The sequence below is a fragment of the Opisthocomus hoazin genome, chromosome 19 (assembly GCF_030867145.1).
Source record: "Opisthocomus hoazin isolate bOpiHoa1 chromosome 19, bOpiHoa1.hap1, whole genome shotgun sequence".
Taxonomy (NCBI): domain Eukaryota; kingdom Metazoa; phylum Chordata; class Aves; order Opisthocomiformes; family Opisthocomidae; genus Opisthocomus; species Opisthocomus hoazin.
The window spans coordinates 13,890,239-13,918,101 of record NC_134432.1 but is presented as its reverse complement, the minus strand read 5'-3'; the positions used below and the strand labels follow the sequence as shown (position 1 = coordinate 13,918,101).

The 27,863-nt window shown below is 57.6% G+C and overlaps 1 protein-coding gene across 4 annotated transcripts; it reads left to right on the top strand.

Moving 5' to 3' along the window:
• Positions 1-20: 20 nt before the first annotated feature.
• On the top strand, positions 21-27,068 carry SARDH (sarcosine dehydrogenase). 4 transcript variants are annotated; one of them, XM_075439376.1, is made up of 22 exons: positions 26-150; positions 223-334; positions 1,036-1,357; positions 2,437-2,615; positions 3,452-3,631; positions 4,231-4,354; positions 4,538-4,638; positions 6,180-6,284; positions 6,728-6,857; positions 9,800-9,886; positions 10,016-10,106; positions 12,086-12,227; positions 13,854-13,937; positions 14,487-14,600; positions 15,108-15,246; positions 15,816-15,929; positions 17,478-17,625; positions 18,222-18,315; positions 23,151-23,313; positions 23,642-23,810; positions 24,267-24,402; positions 26,503-27,068. In XM_075439376.1, exons 3-22 carry the CDS (start codon positions 1,042-1,044, stop codon positions 26,626-26,628), a joined length of 2,742 nt encoding a protein of 913 aa, XP_075295491.1. In that variant the 5' UTR covers positions 26-150; positions 223-334; positions 1,036-1,041; the 3' UTR covers positions 26,629-27,068. The 4 variants fall into 4 exon arrangements, with proteins under 4 accessions (XP_075295493.1, XP_075295491.1, XP_075295490.1 ...); XM_075439375.1 differs by having other exon boundaries at positions 220-334; XM_075439377.1 differs by lacking the exon at positions 26-150 and having other exon boundaries at positions 200-334.
• The last annotated feature ends 795 nt before the right edge of the window (positions 27,069-27,863 follow it).

Below are 27,863 nucleotides of genomic sequence, written 5' to 3'. Positions count from 1 at the left end.
GCTGCGAGCCCCCCTGGCCCCAGCTGCGCTGTTTGTTCTCCGCTCAGCACTGAGCCGGGGAGAAAAGCCGCATTTTCCTCCCTGTTTCAAATTTCTCCGCTCTGCCTGGATTTTCTTCTACGCTGGGAAGTAGCAGAACCACGAGAAGAGGTAAGAGCTCATCTGCGGCCGCCTGGGCTGGCTCCGCTCGACTCCGGAGCTGGTTAATGTTTTCTGCAGCAGGGGCCGAAGGGACGGCCGAGCACGGAAGAGGAGGAGGAGGAGAGCATTGGAGGAAGGCAGGGGCCCCACGGCCATCGCGGCAGGAAAAGCCAGCCCGGAGCGAGCCTTGCTGGTGAGCGGAGCCCAGTCGTGGCGGTGGGAAACGTGCCGTGGGCCGTCGGAGAAACTGCTGCGGGTGTCGGGATTTCCCCAGCAGGAGCTTGTGGCTTCGCTGGGCTGCGGGGAGAGAGCGCGGGTGCTTTGGAGGCCGCGTGGCAGTGAGCGGGGGCTTGGTGGGCTGAGCTCCGGTGCAGCCCCCGGCCGCGGGACCTCTTCTGCACCCAAATCCATGTGTTGGTGCAAACCCCGAGCCATGTCCCCGGCCAGGAGCCCAGCACACAGTGGCTGGGGGGTCTGCGGGGCAGGATCTGTCCCCGTGCCCCGCCAGCAGCCATTGAGCCGCTCTCCTTTGCTAGGGAGCAAACCTTGCGCCTTCGCTGTGCCCAGACACGCTCCTGAATGCAAGCAGAAAGAAAAGAACAAAGCTGGTTTCTGCGGGCGCGAGCGAGCACAGGCATTGCTGCGCCTTTCCAAGCTCCTTTTTTCGAGCGGGGCCCCTCCGAAGGGTGTTTCGGAGCCGCACACGCCTGCGGCGGGGATCCCGCTTCCCTGCTGGAAGGGGGTCCCAGCCGCCCGCTCAGGGACGTGTCCCCAGGAGCTGCTCAGCCCCTTGCACGGCGCCCAGAGATGCTGTCACCACCGAAACGGTGACGAGCCGCTGGGCTGGCTGGGGGTCCCCTACCCGCGCCAGCGCGGTGTGCTTGGCATTCGCAGGTGGAGATGTCCTACGTGAGCCGTGCCTTGCGGGCGGCCGCCCCCCGCTGCCTGCCAACCCCCTGGAGAAACCCCCGGCCCTTGAGCAGTGCGACGGGCCCCACGGCGAAGAAGAGCGTCCCGTACCAGAAGACACTGAAGGAGGAAGGCTCCGGGAGCGGGGAGCCCAGCCGGCCCCCGCCGCCCTCGGCCGAGGTGGTGGTGGTCGGCGGGGGGAGCCTGGGCTGCCAGACCACCTACCACCTGGCCAAGCAGGGTGTCACCAGCGTCGTGCTGCTGGAGAGGGACCGCCTGACCTCGGGGACCACCTGGCACACGGCCGGTGAGGCGGTGGGCACAGCGCCGGTGCTCCCACGGGGGCGGGTGGAGGGATGCCCATGGCTCGGGCTGTGCCGTCATCCATGGAGCGGGGCCGTTACGCAGACTCCACATATGACGGAGAGTTTTGCTTTAAATGTGGAGAATTTCAAGGTTTCTGTTTTTCCTTTTGGTGTAGCATTTTGTTAAGAAAATATCCCCCAATTTTTCTTTTTTTTTATTTTTTTTAAGTTTATATGGCCACAGGAAAAGGAAGCAGTTTATTTAGTTTATTAGAAGAGCAACAGTTTATTAGAGCTAGCAGTTTATTAGAAGAGCAATTAGAAGAGCAGCGAGGCTGGTGAAGGGCCTAGAGCACGAGTCTGATGAGGAGCGGCTGAGGGAGCTGGGGCTGTTTAGTCTGGAGAAGAGGAGCTGCTCTCTACAGCTACCTGAAAGGAGGCTGTAGTGAGGCGGGTGTTGGTCTCTTCTCCCAAGTAACCAGCGATAGGACAAGAGGCAATGGCCTCACGTTCCGTCAGGGGAAGTTTAGATTGGATATTAGGAAAAATTTCTTTACTGAAAGAGTGGTCAGGCATTGGACCAGGCTGCCCAGGGCAGTGGTGGAGTCCCCAACCCTGAAGGGGTTCAAAAAATGCGTAGATGTGGCACTTCGGGACATGGTTTAGCAGGCATGGTGGGGCTGGGGTGATGGTTGGATTTGATGACCTGAGAGGTCTTTTCCAACCTATGATTCTATGATTTCCATGCTTTTTTTTTTTCTTCTTCTTTAAGCCAATTTTCTTTGGCAGTGGGGTGAGCTAGAAGAGGTTAATTCAATAAGCTTTTTTCTGTTTTTTCTCTTTTGGGGTCGTTCATAAACCCCTTTTTTCCCCCATTCATTTAATGCCCGAGGAAAACAGAGCCCAATGATTTGCAGCTCTCCCGCGTCGCCAAGAGATGGAGCAAAAGCCCCAGCAGCGTGGCCAGACCACGTGTGGGACAGGGGGGACCCCTCTTGCGTCCTGCTTCGGGTGATGGTGGGGTGGTGGACCCCCTGTCCCACCCGTGGGCTGTGTCCCCTGTGTGTCCCCCCCTCCCCAGGTCTGCTGTGGCAGCTGCGTCCCAGCGACGTGGAGGTGGAGCTGCTGGCCCACACGCGGGACGTGGTCAGCCGGGAGCTGCTCGCCGAGACGGGGCTGCACACGGGCTGGGTGGAGAACGGAGGGCTCTTCATCGCCTCCAACAAGCAACGCCTCGATGAGTACAAGAGGCTCATGTCGGTAGGGTGAAGCCCCTCGGTGTGTCCCCTGGCCGGATGGGCTGCGGGACGTGGCGTTTCACCTATCCCTCGCTGCCTTTGCGCCCAGAGAGCTGTGAGGGGCTGGGGTTGTGCTCCAGGGTGGGCTCCTGGCTTCTGCAAGGCTGCTGAAATTGGGCACAATGCTGGCAAAGTGGGCAAAAATCCACAGTTGGATTTTTCGGATAGGGGTAGTGTAATTTCTCCAGTTATACAGGAGTGGTAGCGTCATTTTTCCAGCTGCACGGGTAGCTTACAGGAGAGTATGGGACCATATTCCCTGAAATATCTCCCGTGTGCTAGGGAGACCTTACAGCAGCCTTCCAGCACCTGAAGACACCTACAAGAAAGCTGGAGAGGGGCTTCTTACAAAGGTGTGGAGTGATAGGACAAGGGGTAATGGCTTTAAACTGAAAGAGGGTGGATTTAGATTTGAGGTAAGAAATTCGTTACTCTGAGGGTGGTGAGGCGCTGGCCCAGGTTGCCCAGAGAAGCTGTGGCTGCCCCCTCCCTGGCAGTGTTCAAGGCCGGGTTGGACGGGGCTTTGGGCAGCCTGCTCTGGTGGAAGGTGTCCTTGCCCATGGCAGGAGGGTTGGAAAGACATGACCTTTAAGGTCCCTTCAAACCCTTACCATTCTATGAGTCTATGAAATTTGTGCAGACCGTACCATCCCATGCTGGATTTTGGGCTCGCCTTGAGGCAGCAGTTGCCTCATCTGGGAGCCGAATATGTCCTGGGGGTCTCCTCCTCCAGCAGCAAGTGATGAGCAAAGCTTTTGTTGCCTGCTTGAGCTCCCAATTTTCTTACCCTGTTGGCAGCTGGGGAAGGTGTACGGCGTGGAGTCCTATGTCCTGACCCCGTCGCAGACCAAGGACCTGTACCCACTGATGAACATCGACGACCTATACGGCACGCTGTACGTCCCCAAGGACGGCACCATGGATCCAGCTGGTACCTGCTCGACTCTTGCCAGAGCAGCAACAGCTAGAGGCGCTATGGTAGTTCCTAATTAGTAATTATTCATTAATACCTGTTGACCCTGGGAGGAGATTTCATCCTCTGCCTTCGTCATCTTCTCCTTTCCCACTGGAGCAGAGCTGCTCCTGCAGCATCAGGTCTTTGCCCAAGAAGGATGTTGTCCTGTTCAGCTTTGATGGCTCTTTGGGTCACAGTGACAAAGCTGGCAGGAACCGTGAGATCCAGGGAAAATACAGGATGGAAAAAAGACCTTCAGGAGCAAGATGAGGCAGAGCCCAAGGGAGGTTCCTCGGGAGATCAGAGGTTTTAGGGTCAGGTAACACAATCCACTCCTCAAGGCAGGGACTACCAGCCCATCCTTGGTGCGTTGCTTAGCTCATGTGCATGTAAATAGTGAACATCTCTGTAGCTGTGGGTGCACGGAGCAGCAGTTTGAGCCCATGGTTGGGGGAGGCTTGTTATTACCAACGGTAACAATAGTAGCTGTTGGGAAAAGGGAGGTGGTCAATGCCAGATTTCTGCTTGGATTCACCTTTCCCAGATTTGGGAGGTAGATGTCAGGTGAACCGGGACGTCTCATGGCTTCTCTCTGACTCTGCTGCCCTCCCTCTGTCACCAGATCATTGAGAACTGCCCGGTCACCGGCATCCAGGTCAGAACCGATGACTTTGGGGTGAAGAGGGTGTATGCAGTGGAGACGGCCCACGGGACCATCCAGACTCCCTGCGTGGTGAACTGTGCAGGTACAGGGCGCAAAGCACGGCGGGGAGGGGGGGGGACCAGGGCTGCGGCTACGGGGCTTTGCATCCCGTGAGCGAGCCGGAGGGTCTGAGTCAGTCCTTGTCCCCGCATCGGGCTGTCACCCCGGGACCAGGCAGGTCTCGGGGGACGGAGAGGGGCTCAGCGCGGGGCTGCTCTCTCCGCAGGCGTGTGGGCGCGCGCCCTGGGCCGGCTGGCCGGCGTGCAGGTGCCGCTGGTGGGGATGCATCACGCCTACGTGGTGACCGAGCGCATCGAGGGCATTCAGGTCAGTCCCGTGCGGCCGCAGGTCGGCTCCTCTGCTCCGGAGCACAGCGCTGGCTCCTGCCCGCTGCACACAGCACAGTGTGTTCCATCTGAACATGAGGAAGAACTTCTTCCCTCTGAGGGTGACGGAGCACTGGCCCAGGCTGCCCAGAGGGGCTGTGGAGTCTCCTTCTCTGGAGATATTCCAGACCCGCCTGGACAAGGTCCTGTGCAGCCTGCGCTGGGTGACCCTGCTTCGGCAGGGGGTTGGGCTGGGTGACCCACAGAGGTCCCTTCCAAACCCTACCATTCTGTGATTCTGAGGTGGGAAAGATCCCCCCAGGACCCCCAGACCTGCGGGACCCCCCCCACATTCCCTCCTTTGGCACAAGCCTGCGCTGCCACGTCAGGCTCTGCACCCGAGGAATTGCACACCCAGCAGCTTCCCCTACTAGCAGAGCTATCAGACTACCTTTAATAGAGTCATATTTAATATTTAACAATGTTATGCCTAGCAGGATAATTTTCTTCTTTTTTTTTTTGTCTCAGTAGAATTATTATAGAGTCTGATGTGTTTGGCATCTGATAGCAGTGTTAATAAAGATGCCAGGCACCTTCTGAGCAAGCCCAAATCCCCAGCAGGCAGAGGTGTAGCTCTCCAAGCACTTGTAAACTCTCTCAGGAAATCTGTTCCTGCCATCTGGCAGTGGAGAATCGTTCAGCAGTCGAAGGAGACTTCGTCCACTCAGACGGCAGGGCTTTGAGGGTGACACGTTATTTGATTTCAATCCCACTGACACCGTCTGTGCCTGACTTCTCAGGCCGAGGTGCCTCATTTTAAAAAGTGCCGGTGTTAATGATTACATCTATATCCCAGTAACTCCGCTGTGCCGTACATGGTGAGAAGGAGACTTTTCACAGCAGAGGCTGCAGCCTGCGGACCCGCTGCCTCCCATTCAATCCACTCAATTCCGAGTGTTAACATGCAATGCAGTAGGCCCTACACAAATATCATCCATCATTCACGAGGACAAATCTCTCATTCTCTGCGCGCTGCTGCCTGCGTGCTGTGTGTTGTGGGTGGCAGAGGAGTGGTGCTTTTCCAACCGCAGCGGCTGCTCCCACTCCCTCTGAGCATCCCCGGTGCTCCCTGTGCCGCGGAGGAGCAGCCGGGGAGCCGAGGCACGGCTGGCACCTGAGCACATGCACCCGCAGCACGGCTCTGCCCGCAGCGCTGGAGTTCATCAGCTGCTAATTAGGCAGGATTTGTGCAAGGCTTGGCTTCCAGCTTGGGTGCCTGGGCTCAGGCGCGGTGTCCGCAGCGTCGCTGCCTGCGCGAGCTGCTTTGCCTGTGGTTTGGCCAGGTTTGCTGGAGCTGCCTCGGGTGCCTTCCTCTTGGGGCAAAGCCGGATTTCAGGGCTCTGGGAAGACCCACGGAGCCACTGCTGCTCACTTCCTCGGCAGGTTGCCCCAGACCCCCAGCTCATCCCGCTCAGCCTCGCTGGGGCAATGCTGGGGACTATCTGTGGCTCTCGGCCCCCTCTCACCCTCCCCATTTTTCAGAACATGCCGAACGTTCGCGATCACGACGCCTCGGTGTATCTCCGTCTCCAAGGCGATGCCCTTTCCGTGGGTGGATATGAGTTAAACCCCATCTTCTGGGAAGAGGTGAGCGGTGCTGGGAGGTTTTCTGGGGGAACGGGATAGGTTTCCAGGGAACCCGCCTCAGCCCCTGACTCCTGCGGGTACCAACCTCCGCACAGCGCGGGGCGAAAGCACAGGACAGCATCTTCCCTTTGGGTCTGTCCGTGGCACAGATACGAGATGCACAGGCAGCAGGAATGAGGTGAAGAGGCTGGGCTGGGGGGATTTAGAGGCCACTGTGTAGTCCCTGCCTTGCTCCATCATCCCTTTATCCAGGTGCAGGTGTCTTCATTCTGGCTCTGCTCCAGACCTTTGGCTTGGCTGGGCTGCGCATGAAAACCCAAAGAAAGCAGAGTCAGCGAAGCAGCCTCGATTTTCTACAGCTTCCGAGGCTGCCAGAGCTGAGAAGTTCTTACACCATCAGCTGTACTCTATTTTGTGTCCTGATTCTTGTTTCCCACCTTCAGGTATCTGAAAAATTTGCTTTTGGCCTCTTTGATCTGGACTGGGATGTTTTCATGCAACACATTGAAGGTGCCATCAACAGAGTCCCGGTGCTGGAGAAAACGGGCATTAAATCCACTGTCTGTGGGCCAGGTAACGCGGCAGCGGGGCGGCTGCGTTCCTCCAAGGATCTTCATAGAATCACAGAGTGCTTTGGGTTGGAGGGGACCTTTAGAGGTCATCTAGCCCAACCCCCCTGCAGTGAGCAGGGACATCTTCAACCAGACCAGGTTGCTCAGAGCCCTGTCCAACCTGACCTTGAATGTTCCCAGGGATGATCTTGCTGGAGGCGAGGGGAAACTTCATAACTTGGGGAGAAGGAAAACTGTCTGAAAGCAGAGAAAGCGCCTGTGGTGTGGCTGCAATGGGGTCATCTTCCAAGGGGTGGCATCCCAGGCTTAGCCTGGGTGGAGAAATACCGGCGGTGCTTATTGCCTCGGTCCAAGCTTGTGCAGATTTACAGCTGGTGTTGTTGCCACTGGACTGGAGAATTAAGGGGCAGAATTTTTCCAAGCAGTGGCCATTATTTTACCAAGTGTTATATTAGTTTTTTTACTGCTTGCTTCCGGGCTAATGGCATTAGATTTACTCAGATTTACATGCCGGGATGTCTGATGTGGAGTTACAGGCCGTGGCATCACTGCAGCAGCAGCTGGAGGTGATGCCAGCCATCAACCCCGAGTCCTGTACACTTGGTTTGACCTTGACATCCACCATATGCTCAGAAAAAATAAAAAAAAAATCGCTCTTTGCTGAAGCCCTTCAGGGGAACCCCCCGAGGCCCTCGGGAAGGGAGCGGTGCTGCTGTATGAGGGTAGCTGGGCACATCTCCTGCCCCACAGCAGACAAACCATGGCGCGTACGCGGCGGAGGCCTTGCCCTGGGTACCAGGGGTTCGATTAAACTGCAGCGTAAGCAGAGCTGGTGGCCTCCGCTGGGGAGCTGGGTGCTTATAGATGTATGTCTAGCATTTGTAGTACAGCACTGTAATTTCCTAAAGGTCAGCGCTCCTCCTTTTCTACTTCTTGATTTAAACCAGCAGCTGGTTTGCTTGCGACAGCTGAGTCACGCTGGGCTGTGGCAAACAGCAAACGCTTGTCCCTTCTGCTGCGCAGTGAATATTCCACCACCGGAACAGCTACTGCGCCGTGCTCCAGGGGCAGGGGGTGAAAGCACACCGAACTGGGGTGGGTTAAGCTGTCTCTGCTCCGGCTGCTGAGCCAGCCCTGCAGCCGAGCGGGCCGAGGTCCCGTGTGAGCGCTCAGCATCCGTCCCGGTGCAAAGTCAGCAGGGCGGGCGCACCGAGGCGAGGTGCTTTGGGTGCTGCTCCATTAACTCAGCGAATTTGTCACCTGGCGCATCGGTACGGGGGTATTGGCGTGTTAAGAAGCTGCTTTGGTGAAAGTAAATATTCTTCTGACTCTGCTCTTGCCTTCTGAGGGCAGAGATGGTGGGACACAAGCTGGGCATTGCTGGGGGGGGTGGGGAGGACCCAACTGAACTCTGTGTTCCTTCTCTGCTTTCACACGGAAGGATGAAGCACCGGAAAGCAGGGAGGGGGACTGCATGCCTCTGGTCGGGGTGTTTTGCTCTGCTCTCCCTAGCAGGGATTTGCACAGGGGCCGTGGTTGAGAGCTGCATGGGGAGCAGGAGCTGGCAGCATGAGGCATCATTAGCACAGGAGCCTTGGGCGACATCAGCAGAAATCCCTCTGCTGAATAAAGTAGCTTAAATTCATGAGATTTCCCAGCAGAAATCAATGAAGGTGAAATATAGTTATCATAATGAAATATGGCCAGATGCTGAAGAGGCAACAAACAGGTCAGTGCAGCCCTCTTGGCTGGGGGAGTGGGAGAAAGAAAGAGGCTGCTCCAGCCACCAACCGCAGCACCTTCTGGTCAAGGATTCATTCTGCTTCACAAATTTTCAGTCTAAAGCCTAACACTGAGGTCCTCCGCTCACAGTGCTGGTGTGCAGTGAGTGCTGCCGAGCTCCCCGGGGGTGCGGAGGGCACAGGTCCCCCCAGCCCGGGGGGTGGACGGTGTGTGGACAGGCTGTGCAGCGTGCAGGGCTGCGAAGAGGAGTGTGGCCAGCAGGTCGAGGGAGATTCTTCTTCCCCTCTGCTCTGCCCTAGTGAGGCCCCATCTGGAGTCCTGTGTCCAGTTCTGGGCTCCCCAGTTCAAGAAAGATGAGGAGCTACTGGAGAGAGTCCAGTGGAGGGCTATGAGGATGAGGATGGGACTGGAGCATCTCTCCTACGAGGAGAGGCTGAGGGAGCTGGGCTTGTTCAGCCTGGAGAAGAGAAGGCTGCGAGGGGACCTTATAAATGCTGATAAATATCTGCAGGGTGGGTGTCAGGAGGACGGGGCCAGACTCTTTCCAGTGGTGCCCAGCGACAGGACAAGGGGCAACGGGCACAAACTGAAGCAGAGGAAGCTCCAGCTGAACATGAGGAAGAACTTCTTCCCTCTGAGGGTGACGGAGCCCTGGCCCAGGCTGCCCAGAGGGGTTGTGGAGTCTCCTTCTCTGGAGATATTCCAGACCCGCCTGGACAAGGTGCTGTGCAGCCTGCTCTGGGTGACCCTGCTTCAGCAGGGGGTTGGGCTGGGTGACCCACAGATGTCCTTCCAACCCCCACCATTCTGGGATTCTGTGAAGGAGCTGTCTTGTGCCACCAGCGTATGTGTGTGTGCGCGTATGTGTATACTCACCCCAGCTTCTGAAGCAAGTATATATGTGTTTATATACGTATGTGTATTTGCTTCAGGAGCCTGCACAAGAGGCCCTGCGTGATGCTGGGCATCCCACTACCAGGGCAGCCTTCTCTTTGGCCTCTGCTGCCTTGGGTGCTGTTGGACAGGTGCAGGGGGAATGCCTGAGCTGAGATGCTGGGAAGCACTCAGCCAACTCTAGCTCTCTGGGGGCAGGATGAGACCAGCATGGGAAGTTGTAGGAACTCTGCTGCTCAAGTGTATGATGTGTCCCCAGAATGCCTGTCCTGGCCTCGCTGGCACATGTCCCTCTCTGTCTTGCAGAGTCATTCACGGCTGACCACAAGCCACTCATGGGGGAAGCCCCAGAAGTCCGAGGCTTCTTCCTTGGCTGCGGCTTCAACAGCGCCGGTAAGAGAGACCTGAAGGGATCACACCTCGGGCACCCCCGTGCCGGATCACATCCCGGGCAGAGGACATGATGTCCCACAGCCACGCTTGGCGTCCTGGCCTCACCTGGGTCCTCGCCTCTTCCCCCAGGGATGATGCTGGGAGGTGGCTGCGGGAGGGAGCTGGCTCACTGGATCATCCATGGGTGGCCGGAGAAGGACATGTACAGCTACGACATCAGGTGAGTCACCCCGGCTGCCCCAGGTCCCTGTGGGCTCCTTCGCCAATACCTCTCGTCCTTGAGTGGTCCCTGGGGGACGGGTTTTGAGGCAGGGCTGGATGCTGGCATCGGGAGTGGGTGTTGGGCAGCGTCTGTGCCACACAGTCTGTGTCCCTCCAAGGAGCTGGAATCAATTATACTCAATGGCTTTAATGAATTTACACGTGGGGTTTATCTCATTTGCCTCATTCCGCTTGTACGCAAACAGCTTCCATCAGAAACGAGGAGGTTGCGGTGATGGGAAAGGACAGGGTAATTACGTTTGGGTTTTGTTGCTGTTCAATTAGTGCCGTGCCTAATCCTCTAAGTTAATAATCAAGGGTGATGATTTCAACAGGAGAAAGATTAGCTTTCCCCCGCCGTCTGCAGCACAACGTGGGCCGGGAGTTTTGGGTGTGCAGATGTTGGCTCTGTAATTGCTTTTGACTTGCTTGATTATATTTGATTGGGTTTGGGCTTTCTTACAGGGCTGCTGGCGACAGCAGCCACCATGTCAGGGACAAAGCTTTCAAAATCCTGTCGCTTTAGTGGCAAAACTGGAAAACACCTCATGACTGGGGCTGGGAGGAGAGGGGAGTCAGTGCTGGTGCCTGCAGAGGTCGGTGGGAGATGCCTCGGGCAGTGGCTGGGCCAGCGATGGGCCAAGCCGGGGAAGGAGGAATCCCCAGGCTGGGCAGGCACCGTGTCACTGTCAGACGGGGAGGCTGGCACAACCACAGCCGTCGTGGGGCTGAGCCGTGCCCGGGGACCCCAGCCCGGCTCAGAGAGCGGTGAGGGCTTCCAGCCCTTGCGTCTGGATTACCCGAGCATCCCCCGTATCCCGTCTGCCCTGTCATCAAGCTGGTGTCAGTCCCGTTTCTTTTCTTTTGGTGACGATTACTAAGCTTCTCTTTAAATAACTCCCTTTTCTGTGCATTTAAATATTTATCCTCTGAAAACACTCGCTTGTAAATATTTCATCTGGCAGCTGTTGCTCCTCTTGCCGCTGTCAAAAATTCCGTGCGTCGGTGAAGGGGCCGGGGCTGGCGGGGCAGCTGGGGGTGCCGGTGACATGCCATGTGTCACCTGCTGCCTGTCCGTGCCAGCAGAAGAGGCAGCTGCCCTCACAGTGAGCCCACGGCTGCGTTTGGAGAGCACTGCTTGCACTGCTGCAGGGCTCGGGTTGCACCACTGCACCCAGGCAGCGGGGCGGCAAGCCAAGAATATTGTTTTAAAAGGCCCTATAGATGACAATTTGTCTTGCTTTTCGCCTGCTGCCTGCCTCCCTTTCTCCAGACCCGGGGGCTCTGGGCTGGAGAGGAGCCGGTGGCAATTCGGAGAGCCCGAAGCCGGAGGATGGGAAAGGTGCCACTGGCGCCCGGGGCTGCTCTCCGTGAGTTATAGGTCTCTGGTAATAATAACCTGAGCATGTGCTGAGCTGGCACATTCCTTCAAGGAGCCTTTCTGTTTGAAAGATGAAAATATGTCAAACAAATTTAAAATGCTTTGGGTTTTATTTATATTTCAGCCTAGGGAGAATTGGATGAAAAACGTAAGGAATGTCCAGGGCTCTTTCCCTCGTCAGGGCTGTGTTTAAACCTGGGCTGTGCGCGAGGCGTGCTCTGAGGCCGGCCCCACGCTGAAGCGGAGCAGGATTAACCTCAGTTCTCCTCTTTTTCTCTATTTTTTCCCCCCAGCAGGGCTGTATTCTGCTCCCAGTTGCTCTGGGGTAGATGTGCCTGGAGCAGGGCTGGGCAGCTCGGTGGGGGCTGGCGTGCCCAGCTCAAAGCCCTTCGTGGTTCCTCTGTTCTCCAACCTGTGAAATGGGTGCAGGAGCAGCAATTTTACACCACAGCAGCTGCATCCACATCTGGGTCTGGCCAAGAGGGCCATGCCCGGGGGAGGAGGCACCCCGTGAGCTGGTGGGTTCATCCGGACGCTGTCTTCTCCCTGCCTTCCAGGAGGTTTCACCACTCCCTCACCGACAACAACCGCTGGATCCGGGAGCGGAGCCACGAGTCCTACGCCAAGAACTACTCCGTCGTCTTCCCCCACGACGAGCCGCTGGCGGGGCGCAACATGAGGAAGGACCCCCTGCACGAGGTGAGGACGCTCACCCCGACCCGGGCTGCGGGCAAGGAGCTGTGGGAGACCCTCACAGCATTCTTACAGCAAAAAAGAGGGGGCAAGGAGTGGCCGCACCTGTATTGCTCCCCAAAGCATCCATACTCCCATCCATCCATCCATCCATCCAGGGAAGATCCCTGCCGAATTCCAGAGCTCGCCAGGTGCACACTGCGGGGCTTCTGAGGCTATGGACAGTGTAATGGTAGAGCCGTTAAGCCTTCCTGTAACATTGAACTTGGCAGATACGGCTGAAGAGCCTGGTGGTGGTCACTGGGCAAGGGAGGAGAGAAGAGGAGGGCTCAGAGGCTGATTTCATTCACTGCCAGTCCGGCTCAGTCGTGGGCTGTGGGATGTTGGATGCCCGTGGTGGTCTCCTGTCCCCTGCTCACCGTCTCTCGCTGGCAGCTCAGCAGCAGCTTCTCCTCCCCAAAATGGTGTTTTGCAATGAGGAGCAAGGCCGGGGAACAGGGAGGGATGTGGGAAGAATGGGGAGCAGTCGTGTCTCCGCGGAGATGGTGTTGCCAGCACCCTCGAAGTCCGTGCTGGTTTTGCTCCCTGTAGCTGCCAGCCAGGGCTCCTCCCTGCTCCCACCTTCACCAGCCGCTTCCTTGCACAAATCTCTGTAGGTGAACACTTTCAAGATGCAGCACTTGAGAAAAAAAAAAACCAGTTTCCAGCGGTTTGCTGTACCAGCTGCATTGCAGCAACCACGGCTTGGAGCCCCCCAAAACACTCCCAAGGTGCTCAGGGTGACCTGAGGCCGGTGCCTCATCCCACCCCGTCGCTGCCAGCCCCAGTCCCAGCCCCAGACAAGGAGCAGCGACATTGCTCGAGCCCATTTCTGCCCATCACTAGTTCAGATCACACCATTCCTCTTCTGATGGAGAGCAGAGGCTTGAGCAGTAAAACAGACATCCCTCCCTGCCGTCCCCCGGTGTTTGGTTGACAGCTCGGTTGTTTTCTGTCACTGAGGATGCAATTTATTTTTTAATAGCATGTCAAATAAACGATGCCCATTTGACTGACAGCCTGGTATTTATACACGCAGCTCCCAAACATGTGCTGTGTTTTATAAATAGGCACTGAATCATTTCTGAAATGTTCAACAAAATCTATTCTTTGCTGAACAGAGGCACCAAACAAAAATATCTTAATGGATCCCTAATTAATTGTGTGCAGAGAGATTTTCCTGAGAGCACAGAGGAGGAATGAGAAGGTTGCCACATAAATGTTATTATATAATAACTCTTGTAAACATCGGGGGGGAATGTTGCTCTCTGGATTTAGCACCTCTCGGTCAGTAATTCCTGCAGCATAGCGCAAGCTTTGGTGGGGCGCGCAGCTGGGCTGCCGGACTCCTGCCCCTCGGCTGCTGTTGACACAAATACCTTTCTTGGGGGGGCAGAAATATCAGCCAGTTTGCAGGCAGATGGGGTTTTCCATGGTTTTAAAAGACAAACCACAGAGCTGGTTTTAGCTGCTGATAGCCAAGGCCAACAAATCACTAAGTGCTTGGGGAGGGCAGCCTGGGCACTGCTAATAAGGACTGAAAAGGCTTTTTTTTAACCATTTATTCCCATTTTTCTGGCTTTGCTTGCATAGGAGCTGCTGGGACAGGGCTGTGTTTTCCAGGAGCGGCATGGCTGGGAGAGGCCGGGCTGGTTCAGCCCCGGAGGAGCAGCCCCGGTAAGCACGGCACGTGTTTCGGTGGGAAGTCAGCCGCAGGGTACCAGCCGTGACCGGTGCATGCCGGATGCGTCCTGCATCTGCAGGGTGTCTGATCTCGCTTCTGTATGTTGAAGAGCAGCAGGCAGGGATGCCGGGGTGGGGTCCCATCACTGCAGGCAGGGATGCCGGGGTGGGGACCCATCACCATGGGCAGGGATGCCAAGGAGGGGACCCATCACTGTGGGCAGGGATGCCGGGGTGGTGTCCCATCACTGCGGGCAGGGATGCCATGGAGAGGACCCATCACCATGTTCAGGGATGCCGGGGTGGGGACCCATCACCGCGGGCAGAGATGCTAAGGAGGGGACTCATCACTGTGGGCAGGGATGCCAGAATGGGGACCCATCACTGTGGGCAGGGATACTGGGGAGTGGCCCCATCACCACAGCCAAGTCCTGCTTGGACCCACTCCTCTCCTGGCATGGGGTGAATGTAGCTGGGAGCAGCCCCTCAGCTTCGGCCTCACACTGTCTTCCTCACTGCTCCCATCCTTCTGCTTTCCCCCAGGTTCTGGATTACGACTACTATGGCGCGTACGGCCAGGAGCGCCACAGGGACTACACCTACAACCGGTTGCTGGGGGACGAGTACACCTTTGACTTCCCCCCACACCATGACATCGTGAGTGCAGGGGGCAGCCCCCACACCCGCCAAAATTGCTGGGCACATCTGTGGCTGGGAGGGTTAGAGGAGCTGGTGGGGCTCAGAGTGGTGGGAAGCAGTGAGCTTTGCCCAAACCTGGGAAAAATGTTCCAAAAAGATGAAGAGAAATGCATGGCCTGTGCTCGGAAAGCTTGGTGAGGAGGCCACAGGAATTTTACTGCTGCTTTCCCAAGCAAAGGAGTTGAGATGAGCTTGGGGGAAATACCCAATTAGATAAAATTGAACTATTATTATTGATAACTGTCACTGTGTTAGTGAGGTAAGGAATGGGACTGAGCAGACAAGATGGCCTGTCAGACTTGCTCTGTTTAATACCTGATTTTTCAGGAGGGTTTTGAAGCCTTTGAAGGTACCAGGGAAGAGTCCTGGGGTTGTGTCTCCTGACATACATGATTCTAGCGTGTGCCTCCATTTGTGGAGTGAGAATACGCCTCAGCTTCAGCGGTGTGTTTGCTTTAATTGTAGATCAAGAATGAATGCTTAGCGTGCAGAAATGCCCTGGCTCTCTTCGACATGTCTTATTTTGGGAAGTTCTACCTGGTTGGTCCCGAAGCAACCAAAGCGGTGAACTGGCTGTTCACTGCCGACGTGAGCAAAGCACCAGGTACCGCCTCAGCCCCCTGATGTGTGCTGCCTCTGCTCAGCGCTGCCCTGGGACACCACAAAACAAACCAAGGAGGGACCCAAACTGGCTTTTCTTTTAAATGTTGCTTTGGCAGAGGGTACGGGAAGCATATGGCTGCTTTCCCTGTCCTCGTCGGAGGCTGGATTCTGCTCTCATTCACACAGCGGCAAATCTGCTCTGAGGGATGGGGGGGTTTGGCCCTGTGGCTCCAGCTGTGGCTCACAGCTGGAGATGTGGTGGGTACCAGAATAAATAAGCACAACCCTCGCCAGCTGCAGTTTGCATAGGGAGAAGCTGCCCCCTTCTCCAGGGCTGGGAGGCTGCTTGTGGCATTTCCAAGGATGCAGCTTCAGCTCCTCACACAGATCTCAAGGGGAAAAAGCCCAGCTCCTGTCTCCGTCCCGGTGCTGGGACGTCTGGAGTCAGTCAGGGCAAACCCAGGCACCAGCAGCTGATGTAACGACGAGGGCAAATTTTACCCACGTCCCTCTGCCAGGGCTCTGTGCCAGGGCTGGCTGATGGCAGCGGTGCCCGTCTCCTTGCCCCAGGCTCGACCGTGTACACCTGCATGCTGAACAAACACGGCGGCGTGGAGAGTGACCTGACCGTCAGCCGGATCAGCCCCGGGGACCCGGCCTCCCCCCTGGCCCCCGCCTTTGAAGGTAAAAGTCCTCAGCGCGGGGATGCTGGAGGTGGGTGGGTTTCTGCAGCTGCCGTGGGGCTGGGGGGGATCGCCGGGTGGGTTCACCCTCCCACAGTTGAGCTCCCATCCTCTCCTGCTGCCTTTTTCAGCTTCGTCAATGTGTGCAAAGACCTTTCCCAATCCCGGGAAGCTGTGACAGCAGCTTCGATCCAAAGCCTGCCAACATCTCCTCCATCCCTGCCGGGCTCGGGGGCTGCCGGTGTGGGGGTGATTGCATTTACCTAATGGCAGCCACCTGGCTTTTTCCACCTCCAGCCCTCGGTCCCTGTAACCCAATTATCCCCCTCGTTCCTGGGGGCCTGCACTGCTCGTTGGTGTTATTGGGTTTGTCCAGCCCCGGCTGGCGGCTCTGACCTCTCCCCAAGTCCTTATCAGCTGCAATAAAGAGGAATTGAAATGGAGCACAGCAGTCAGCCCAGAGGGCAAAAATGGCATTAGGCAGCGACAGCAGAGGAGGGGGGCTCCAAGCTGGTCCCTGGCAGCGCTGCCTGGCACCGGAGCTGCCACTAGAACGGAGGTTTGCACCGGGCTGCCCAGTGCCCGCCGAGCCCCGTCCCCACGCAGCGTCACCCGCAGAGCTGCTGCTCGGAGAGGACCAGCCCTGCGGCCGTGCAGCCCCCAGCGCTGGGCCGGGGTGGTGGGTGCTGCGGGGACGGTTTTGCCGCCTTTGCCCTGGGGTGGTCGGGTGCGGGTGAGCTCTGCCCTGCCCGTGGGCGAATCCTGCGTCCCTCTCGTCTGCGGCGCTGGCCGGGGGCAGAAGGGTGACGGGAAGCGGATGGCAGAGCTGCAGGGTTTGTCGGGCGATGGAGGAGTTTAATCGCAGCAAAGTCTGTCTTCCAATTACAGTAGGTGGCTGCACTTATTATCATTATGACAGATTATCAGAGAGCAATTCTGTAGTGGCAGGAAAGACAGAGGGAAGATTGATTACGTATTAATTAGCTCTCAAACCCCATCCCTGAGGATTTTTCCACCCAGGATTACTGATGAGATGAAATTCCTCCTCGTGTACAGTGCAGCCCCTGCACGAGTTATGGCCCGGTCGCTGCAGCCCTCCCTGCTCCCACCTGTAGTTCCCAGCTCTCCCTGTACTTTGGCATCCATTCTGTACTGGGACAAAAGAGCAGAGGCTTTTGCTCTTGATCTCAAGGGACGAAGGGTTTTTTTCCCTTCCCGTGATACTCAAACATGCACAGGCACCTCCAGGGCTCGGACAGCTTTTTTCACCTTTTCTTCTTTCAGGTTTTAATGGTCATCTGGTTTCCGTTGTGCTGAGCCCCACAAGTAAAAGGCAGCGTGGGTGTTAGCAGAGCCCCAAAGCCTTCCCTTGCCCCAGCACTGTTTAACCCTCCCCATGCTTGGTGGTCCCCCCTGGTCTGTGGAAGCTGGAGAGGCTCAGGGCTGCAGCTCAGCCTCTGGAGAGCAAAACCAGTCCTGAGCTGAGCTGGGAGTCGCCCTCAGCCAAATGCTCTTGAGCCTGAAAAGCTGCCCCGGGGGTGTCTTCCAGGGGACGGCTACTACCTGGCTATCGGCGGGGCCGTGGCGCAGCACAACTGGTCGCACATCACCGCTGTGCTGCAGGACATGAAGCTCCAGTGCAAACTCCTCGACTGCTCGGAGGAGCTGGGCATGATGAGCATCCAGGGCCCCCTGAGGTGGGTGATGCATGGTGAGCATCCAGGCCCCCTCCTTCCATCCTGATGCCTGGCCCGTGGAGAGATGGGTGGAGGGATACAGGGATGGAGGGAGGGATACAGGGATGGATGGAGAGATGGATGGAGGGAGGGATACAGGGATGGATGGAGAGATGGATGGAGGGAGGGATACAGGAATGGAGGGAGGGATGGAGGGAGGGAGGGATACAGGGATGGAGGGAGGGATGGATGGAGGGGTACAGGGATGGATGGAGAGATGGATGGAGGGAGGGATACAGGAATGGAGGGAGGGATGGATGGAGGGATACAGGGATGGAGGGATACAGAGATGGAAGGAGGGACAGATGGAGGGATGCTAGGACCAGGTGTGAGCCCCATGGCACCAGGCAGTGGTCTGGCTGGAGTGATGCTCCATTTGCTGGGGAACTGGAATTTCTTTTGAGGTTCTCGCAGCATGGCATATCACCCACGTCAGCTCCCATTTGGAGGGAGAGGTCTGTCTTGCCAACAAGATGAGAAAGTAAGTTTTAGCAATAGCCTGAGCAAGCTGGCAAGCTACCTCCTTTCACCGTGGCCGCTTTGCCATTTCCCCACAGCCGCGTCGTCCTCCAAGAAGTGCTCGACACTGACCTCAGCAACGAGGCCTTCCCCTTCTCCACGCACAGACTCGCCACGGCAGCAGGATGCATGGTAGGACAGGGCCAGCCCTCCAGCTCCAGGGATGTCTGTTCGCCGGGGTGACAGCCTGCGCAGCCGAGCATCCTCTGCTGGGGACCCTGTCTGCCTCCACATCGCTGCAATGGGCAGCTGGGAGGTTTACTAGGGGTGTTTTTTTTGTTGGAAAAGGCCAAAAACTGGGGTGTTTTCCTCCCCGTTTGCTTGCCAAGTGCCAACCTGTTCTCCCAGCCCGCCCAGCAGTGTTGTAGCCTGGACTGAGCTTGGGGAAGGGACATGGTGACTTGCGGCTTTGCAGTGCTGTCAGAGGAACAAGAGACGCCTCCCACAGATTAGGGGCGAGCACTGGTGATAAAGAGATTTATCTGACACTCTAGATCCCCTCCTTTTGCCCCTACTCATAAAAAAGTAGGGACGATTTAATGCAAAGCCTGTCAAGCACTGGAGGTAAGGGCTGGGCAGCCTGCGGAGCCGGTGTATTTGATCAGAGGAGAAGTCTGACAGCCTTAAGCTCTCTGTACGAGCGCAGATCATCCTGCCTTTACTCTGACTTCAGGGCTCACCTCAGCAGTTATGCAAGGAAAGCGCAGAAGTGGTAACGCTCCACGCGAACGCCTCGGGCTGAGCCCCTCAGTGTGGCAGCGAGGGGACGAGAGGCCCTTTGGGGCGATGGTGGAAGCCAGTACGGCTGCCCAGCTTGGGTGCTGGGTGGGGAGTGATGGGTGGGGGGTGCTGGCCGGCTCCTGCCCCCCGACGCGTTGCCTGGGGAGGCAGTGCCGGCGCGGGGTTCTGCAGATGGAGGTGAGCTCGCTTTGCCTGCATGCATGGGGCACGCTGTCACGAGTGCGACAGTCCTCAGCAAGCCGCAGGAGCTGCGTCTTGGCCAGGCTGGCAGCCCGGCCCCTCTGCCGGGGCCCGCAGTGATGGGTTTAACACGGTGTGTGGCATCGCTCGGCGGCGTCAGGGGAGGAAGGCTCAGCCTGAAGCGGTTTGGTGTCCTTTGCTGTGTTGCAGCACGGCGGTGCCCGGGGTTTGCTGCGAGGTTTTGCAGTGCTGGCTGCTGGGTTGGGCTCCTCCGTCTCGCCTGGTGCGGGGCAGCGAGAAAACCGCCTTAAATCTCACTCCCACCTTGCCCAGTGGAGGTCAACATGGTCTGAAGTTGTCCCTGGGGAAAAGGCGGTGGTGGCAGTTCTTTGGGAGTTTTGTCATGTGTGAAGCTGCTGGTTTGGCCTGCTTGAAACACCTGAAATAGAAGAGCTGGTGACCATGAATTGTCGCTTTGTCAAAAGAGAAGCGTTCTGGGAAAACCTGCTGCTGGCAAGTTTTGGAATTGGGGAAAAGCTTTTGCAAGCTTTTCTGGAGACGCTCTGCCATGGTTTCTTACCTATGTTTACTCCATGTGAAATATTCCTTCCATGGCAAAAACACCCCTTTGGGAGAGGGGCTGACTTTGTACCCCATCCTTCCCGTGGGAAATCAGGGCAGGCAGCGGTCCCAGGGCATCGCCCGGAGGAGCCGGCTGGCAGAGGGACTGTGCCGAGCGTTTGCTCTGGCTCTTGGGCCGCTGCCTGACGGGAGATGAAGGGGTGAAGGTGCAGTGGTAAATCTTCTGACAGGCAGCAGGAAAACAGGGAGCCGGAGGCAGGCTGGATATTAGCGAAATTGGGTTAAGCCGCGTGCGGACACTTTTCATTCGGAATTAAAGTGGCTTTAATTCGAATGCAGCTGGCTGCTGAAGGGATTGCTGCTAAATCAAATTAAGGCTACTTGATTTGTGAGCAAGAGCCTAGCCAGGGTTTAGGGTGGTTTAACTAAGCCACAGATTTTTCCCAACTCGGTTAATCCCCCAAACCATCACAATCAATGCGCCCTGTGCTCCGGGAGCCGAAAGCCCACCGTGTGTCCTGTCACCTCTGGGGGGAAACAGTGGCACAGGGGACCCAAAAGCCAATCCATTGCTGCAGGTTGCCCAACACATTGCGTTTTAGTCTCCACCGGTGAGTTATAACCCTCCCCACGTCCTCCCCTATCATGCCTGTGGCAAGGTGATAACATCTCATAGTAGTCTACTTAGCCCCTGGGAAAGGTGTATAAATGTTGCTGTCTTCAACAGCGTGATTACTTTATTTGCATGTCACTTCAAGTTTATAAAAAATAATCTGGTCCTGTGAGGAAGAAATAGCTGGTAGAAATTTTGTGACTTCTTTTGGGTGTAAATGCCCTGACTGTAGGAAAAAAGCTTGGGTGTGTGAGGGCTGGGGGGGGGGCTCCCTGCCTGCTGCTGGGGCCACCCTTCAGGAGGTCTCCTGCAAGCCCCCAGTGCACGGTGAGCACGGGGGACTCCATCCCACGCCGAAAGTAGGGTAGGAGAGTCTCTCAGGGCAGCAGGCTGAAGCCTTTGCTGATATTATCGCCTTCCAGGGGGCTTAAACCGAACCCAACATCTTTAAAAAGTTATCACTGAGATTTTCACGCATTAACTCAGTAGTTGAACAAAATCAGCTGGAGTGAAAGGAGAGTTCCAGCCGAGTTAATGACTCTGGAAATTACCGATAGGTTTGTGAGTTTATATATAGTGTGTCTCATTGTACTGAACAGCAGAGAAAGGTCCCCCTTTGAATTTCACTGCTGGATACAGGGTAAAGTTCAGGTTTTCATTTTCTAGAATACTTAAACCGCTTTTGAATTGCTGCTGAAAGACCCAGGAATTGATGCTATTTCATAGCTCCAGTTGAAATCTAACACAAAAGCCTGTTCCTAGGGAAATTTAGCAGAAAGCTGGCGGGAGCGGCTGTGCCCAGCCCTTGACGTCCCTCTTGGCCTCTGCGGTGGGGTGCCCACCCCTCCCTAGGGTACGCAGGCGTGGGTGCGACCCCCATCCCCTGTCTGTGCAAAGCTGATGGCTGGCACCCCAATTTTCCTGAGGACACCTATTTTCTGCGATGCGCTGCCCTGCCACACCACTCTTGCTGGGATGCTCGCTCCCCCGGAGCAAGGCCAGTTTGAGGGGAAGTTTCTCCCCGGAGTAACTTGCTCCTGGAAGTAAAGCGCAGTGTAGCTGCGGTGCTGACTGCTGAGTCGCAGGCAGGGTTAATGAGCCGGGAAGTTGCCGGTCGATCCCCCGAGCATCTCCTACCACGATGAAGATGGCAGCTGGCTGCAGCGGCTTGATCTCTGGCTGTTCCCTAATTAGATGATGCCTTTGTGTGGAGAGAAAAGCTTCTCCGAGCTCCTTGTGTCTGTGCACCTCGAAAAGCGACTGCCAGCCTTTGTGCCTCGCTGCGGGGCTGTGGCAGGGACCGAAGGAAGGATGGCTCCCTGGCACGGCTGCTTGTGAGGAGGCTCAAAATACATTCCCAATACCTATGGCGTTCCTTCCTCCTCTCCACTTCTATTGTAAAGGTGAAAGCAGCTCAAAAGCTGCCTTAAACTCTGCTTGAGGATGTTATTTCTGCAGTGCCAGCAGAGCACAGGGCTGTTGGGAGATGCAAGGATGGATGTGGGTTCTCAGCCATTGCCCGCTGGCCGTCCTCGCGGCGGAGAGCCCGGGCACCCCTTCGGTACGCCTCATGCCTGTCGCTGCCTCTTTTGGGCTGTTGTCTGTTGTTGTTTCTACCTGGGATTGGAGAACACAGCTGGGCCCAGTTCCTGGCTGTAGTAAGAGCTCAGCAAACCGCGAGATGCAGCTTCTGCCCCCGTCGCATCCAGAGCCAGCACGGGCAAGACAGCCCCAAAGCTGCGGAGTGCGCCCGGCCAACAGAGCCAGCCTGGAAGTCTCTTCCTAGCTGAAAACTGCTTTATTAAGATGGCAGATCACAATCTGGCATGAAAGTTGAGCTAATCTCTGTCCCAAAGCGAGGTACGCATTTGCAGTTGATGTGCATCTGAAGGGATGAACCAGAGGAGGTTTTGTGGGGGAGGAAGCCGAGAAATCCAAAGGGATGAAGCAGAGAGAAATGCAGCTCAGACTCAGGGGTTATCTCCAGGGAAGGTGCCCAAACCGGGGTAGCCCCAACGGGCCTGGAAAGCTTTGGGAATACAGACTGTTTCGGTATGGACAACAGGGAGTGCAGGCAGGCAGGCATATCTCCGAGGATGGGGCTTCCCTCGAGAAGCACCGAGTCCCCTGTGCTGCTCTGCTCGTTCCTTCATGCATTTGGTGTGGAGCTAATTTGGCAGCAGAGAGTGATGCTTTGGGGCACAACCTCTGCTGAGGGAAACCTGAGCATCCCCATGGGGCAAGTGGGCCATGGCTCAGGACGCTGGGCTCAGCTGCTGCCCGGGAACGTAGGGCCTTTGGGTGCCTCTGCCGTGGGAGCACCATCCCAAGCAGGGACATCCCTGGGGGACAGCAGCCACGGAGTGCCCCAAGGCAGGACAGTCCTGCTGGGGACCAGCTTCCCAGTCCGACGGGCTGATGTGGGGAGACACAGGGCTGGAGGTGCCCATGGGCTTCCTTCTGGCGTCGGTGGATCAGCAGAGGGAGACAAAAGCTCGGCTGGAGCTGGAGCATCACAACTAGCCCCAGCCTGGCTGGTGCTACAGCCCGGGGATCGGTGGCCGGAGGATGCTGAACGCAGCCCCCTCCACCCGCTGACCACCCCTCCTGGGCGCTGAGAGAGCTCGGTTTGAGGTGCCAAACTTAGGTTGTCCAGAGATGAGGAATTCCATCTGAACCCCAGCTTTGTGCGTGAGGAAGAGCAAAGAAATGCCTTCCACCAAAGCAGAGCGTTGGCGCAAGGCTCCCAGGCCAAGCTGGCTTTCCCCCCGCCATGGCAGCGTGCGGCTCCGCAGCCTCTGCCGCGCTGCGCAGCCCGGCTCCGTCCGCAGCCGTCTTTGCCCTCTTGCAGGTCCGTGCCATGCGGCTGTCGTTCGTCGGCGAGATGGGCTGGGAGCTGCACGTGCCCAAGGCGGACTGCGTGAAGGTTTACCGGGCGGTGATGCAGGCGGGTGCCCGGCACGGCATCACCAACGCCGGCTACAGAGCCATCGACAGCCTCAGCATCGAGAAAGGTTTTTCTTGCTTTCCTTACGGCAGCGCTCGCTGCTTTGCCTCCGGCTGGGGGACCAGTGCGCGTGGGTTTTTCCCATCTTCAAGGGCGGGTTAGTGTGACTGGAGGTCTGGCAGCTACCGGCAGAGATACCACCAGCCCCAGCACTCCTTGCTGAGACTTCCCTGATCCTGGCTCCTCTTGAGGGTGCTTTGTCCAGGGCCAAGCGAATCGAGGGCGACAGAAGTGTCCAAGAGGCAGGGGTGATGTCCTGGTCTCCTGGTGCTGGTCACCCTGGGCTGGCTGCCATGGTGGGGAGAGGCTGGGTGACCCATGCTTGCTCTCTGCAGGGTACAGGCACTGGCACGCAGACCTGCGCCCCGACGATACCCCGCTAGAAGCAGGCTTAGCCTTCACCTGCAAGCTCAAGTCCGCCGTCCCCTTCCTGGGCCGGGAGGCTGTGGAGGCTCAAAAAGCCAAGGGCGTCTTCCGCCGCCTCGTCTGCTTCACCACCGAGGAGTGAGTACCAGTGCGGCCGGGCTCTGCTCAGCGCCGGGCAGCACCAACACCAGCGGCCGCCCTGGGACAGGCACCTGCAGCCATCCCCATCCCGGGAACGCAGGTGGAGCGCAGCTGCAAGCCGGCTCGGCTGTTTTCCATGCTCTAATTCCACCTCTAATTTAAATCCCACTGCAAATTCCCCGCTGGATGTTTAATGGGAGCTGGAAATGGTGTGACAGGGAGCGGGTTTATCTTGTTTCACCCAGAACAGCGGGAGGCTTTGCGAATCAGGCTGGAGGGGCTTAGCCAGTGTCTGGGATCAGTGCGGGGAGGTTAACGAACCTGTGGGCAGCAGGAGCCCTGGTACCTGGGCTGGCCAAGGGCAGAGCTGGGGTACGGTCCCCTCCAGCTCCTCCGCCCCATGGGGTCCCTGCGTGGGGCTTTGCTGATGGCAGCTCTGCCTTCGCCTGGCAGGAAGGTGCCGATGTTCGGCCTGGAGGCAGTCTGGCGGGACGGCGAGGTGGTGGGCCACATCCGTCGGGCAGACTTCGGATTTGCCATCGACAAAACCATCGCCTACGGCTACATCCGTGACCCCACGGGGGGCCCGGTGAGTACAGACCCCCCCAGGGACGGCTGCGCCTCCCTCCCCGCAGCGGGGGCTGGCCGGGGGGAGCGTGGTACTCGTTTGGTTTTGAAGCCGTATGGACAAGCTCATTGCAAACCCGCTGTCATCTTGGGGAGCGCCGTGGGGCAGCCCCCCTGTGCTTCCCCCCACCATAGAGGCTGGAGGGTGAGGGGTGCCGTGGCCCAGCGGCGAGGTCGGTCTCACCGGCTGTCGCTCTGCGGGACCCCGGCGATGCCCTCCGGCTCAAGCGCCTGCCTCATACATTAATTGCAATCGAGTATTTAATTGCAGCAGTGAAATAACTTATGTTATAGGGAGCAATGGCCAATAGGAGCACAGCAGGCTCTTAATTAACCCTGGGAGACTCCTGGATAGTAAATCAGATGCCCTCATTAAGCAGCATGCTGTAGGCAGAGGCCAGGGACCTCATGTGGGGACAGAGAGCTGTGGATGATGTCTCCAGGGACCCTCCTTGTTGCAAACCAGAAGCAGCGCGTATGCCTGTGCTTTCATCCTTTTGCTTACCTTGACTTTTAATCCTGCAGCAGCTCAAGACTCCCAAGCTGAGTGGTTTTGTGCTCCAGTTGCCCCCTCAGCCCCCGGGGACCACCTTTTCTCCCCATGGTGAATGTTCCCCCCTAGACCTTCCTTTCCTTTCCCCCTTTCCCACCCTCTCTCTCTCTGCTGCCTGTTACATCTCACTCTCCCGGCCGCCCCTGCCTGCCCCAGGCAGCGTGACGGAGGCAGCGGGATGGAGGTGACAGGGGGGACGGTCCCCTCTGGCAAGGCACCGACGTGGCAGAGGGGCTCTGAGTGCATCCCGACTGGGTGCATCCGTCGCATCCCCGCTCGCATGCCGGCTCAGGGAAAGCTCGGTGTGCAGCAGGGCTGGCAGCAGGCAGCTGCCTGCTGGGCTTGGCGACAGCCGAAATGGCAATGGTGGGGAGAGGCACCGCGTGCGGGTGGCCACGCCGTGGGGTCCCCAGCCCTCGCCAGCTCCCTTGCGTGGCCGCTCCGGCTGGCTGCGGCCGGGAAGCAGCGCTCGTTAAGCAGATGTTAATGCACAGCTCACATCTCCCCGCTCCCTGGTCTAACTCCCGCTTGGTTTGGGCAGTAATTGTGGAAGGAGGGGGGAGCTTTGCTGTGCGGGGAGGGCAGGATCTGCGCTGGGACCCTGCCCCATGCTGTCCCCATTGGGTGCTTGGTGCTGGACCCAGGCCCTATGTGAACCCCAAGCGCTTGGAGGAGGCACACGGAGCCCCCCTCTTCCCAGCTCCCCGGCAGTGGGACACCCAGTACGGCTGCTCAGGGCCTCGTTGTGTTGCATCTGGCTCTTCAGTCTCCTTCCCGCGGGCCTTCAGCCGACCGGGTGTGATGCTCCTGCCTCCGGGAAGGGGGTCCAGGATGGGGATGAGTCTGTGGCATCAGGGCTGAAGAGCCAGAGGAGCAGAAGAGGTGCAAGGGGTGAGGCGGAGAGGAGGGAAATAAAAAATCTGTTGCTGGATTGCTGACAATTTCCAGGTGATAAAATCACACCAGCATCGAGACCCCCGAGCCCCTTCCCACGCCGGGGCGTCTCAGCCTCTGGCACTGCCGGGCACTGGGTGAGCCCCGCGGGTGGAGGGGACAGCTCATGCTCCTCACGCCACACGGTGATGTCCTGGCTGCCACCGAGGGTCCCCTCCTGCAGCCGGGGCTGACCCCGTTCGGGTCTGCTGTCCCTCCACCCAGCCTGGTTCTCTGGCCCCGATGAGCTCCCACAGCCTGGCTGTGAGCGCACCTTGCGCTGGGTGCCATTGAACAAAAATGCACAGGAGAAAAAAACCCCAACCTCCACAAAAATGAAATACTACATTCTTTTTTTTTTTTTTTAGCTGAGTGCTTTTAAAAATCCATTTTCCTCTTTTCCATGCATCCTCCTGGGATGGCAGAGCCGGGTTTTCTGCGGAATGCAGACCTGCGGGGTGGTGGGGGAGCTCGCCCAGCGGCAGGGCTGGGATGGTGGCAGGGGGCTGGTGCCCCCGGCGATGCCCTGCAGCTCCCAGCACCTAACAGGGGTTTCGCCGCGGCTCTGCCTCGCAGGTCTCGCTGGACTTCGTGAAGAGCGGCAGCTACGAGCTGGAGCGGATGGGAGTGACCTACCCTGCCCGAGCGCACACCAAGTCCCCGTTCGACCCCGACAACAAGCGAGTGCAGGGCTTTTACTGAGAGCGCGGCAGCGCGGGGCCGGTGAGCGGGTGCTGCGGACGCCGGGATGGGGAGAGGGAAGATGCCATCAGGAGCTGCCAGCTGAATTCCCGGCCCCCGGGTGCCTCAGCTGGCTCCAGGTTCTGCTGGGAGAGTCGGACAAGCATCTGCAGCGAGCTCATCAAGCAAATTTGGGTCACATTAGAAGGGAAGAGGAGGAAGAGAATCCAAAAAGTGCAAAGATTTTGTTCCTACATTTTCTAAATGAAGCAGTACCACTACAGCAATAATTCTTTTCCATGGGTTAATTGGCCTGAAAACAGTGTTTCGCTCGACTGCAGATGAAGTGGTTTCAATTTTTGACTTTGCTGGAAACTCTTTCCCCCAAAATGTTGTTTCACGCTGCTTGGAAATGAATTTTTTAAACTAACTTTGCTGTTAATACAGCTGTAGCCTTGAAATCTGCCGTCTCTCCGGTCCCTTGCTGTGTCTGTCCCTGCTCCGGTGGGTGCCACCGCATCCTGGCTGTGCCCTGGGGACCCGGGGCTGGGGTGGGGGCCAGGGAGGGAAAGGGCAGGGGGCCCAAGGCCATTGCCCAGGCTTGCACTGTAGGTGCTCTGCAGGGTTTTTCTGCACCACGAAGCTGTTGGCTTTACCCAGGGGGTTTCCAGGCATGTTCTTCCCATCTCTGCAAGAACAGGTTCGTCCCTCCATCCCACCTCACCCCAGTCACGGCTGGGGCTTCAGGTCCTGCTTTGGCAAAACGCTGCCAGAGTTCAGCGGGATCTTCAGCACCAACTTCTGTTGCCTTCAGTGGCGACTGGTACCTGAGCCCCTTCAAAAACATCAACCCCGGGGCACAAAGCGCTCGGTGTCTGCTTTGATCTTGTTCGTGGTGCTGAGGTGCTGTCTCGGTGCGTGATGGCTGTGCGGAAGGCGGGGAGGGTCGGTGCCCCCCCCCAGAGCTGAACGATCACCCCGTCCGTTTGCGGGAGGGTGAGAGTAAGGCCAGTCGCGGTTCTCAGCTGCGGCAAGGGGAGCGCGTTGGTGCCCGGGGAGCGCTGCCAGCCTGCGCCGGCCCCTGGCTTCGAATGGAGGAAAACACGGTGCCATGCAGCCCCCTGATGCTTCGCTGGGGAGAAATCCTCATGCTGTGCCCCAGGGAACAGGAGAAGCTCCTGAAGGCAAGTGCTGTTGGAATGTGGGTCCTTGCTGCGCGCGTGTGCGTACCCTCTGAATTCGTAGGAGAGGGAAAG

Excerpts from the sequence above, each read along its gene's own strand:
- SARDH (XM_075439376.1), top strand. The coding sequence starts at position 1,042 with ATGTCCTACGTGAGCCGTGCCTTGCGGGCGGCCGCCCCCCGCTGCCTG. Across the intron at positions 4,355-4,537 it reads CTGCGTGGTGAACTGTGCAG|GCGTGTGGGCGCGCGCCCTG; the intron begins GTACAGGGCGCA and ends CTCTCTCCGCAG. Across the intron at positions 6,285-6,727 it reads ACCCCATCTTCTGGGAAGAG|GTATCTGAAAAATTTGCTTT; the intron begins GTGAGCGGTGCT and ends TCCCACCTTCAG.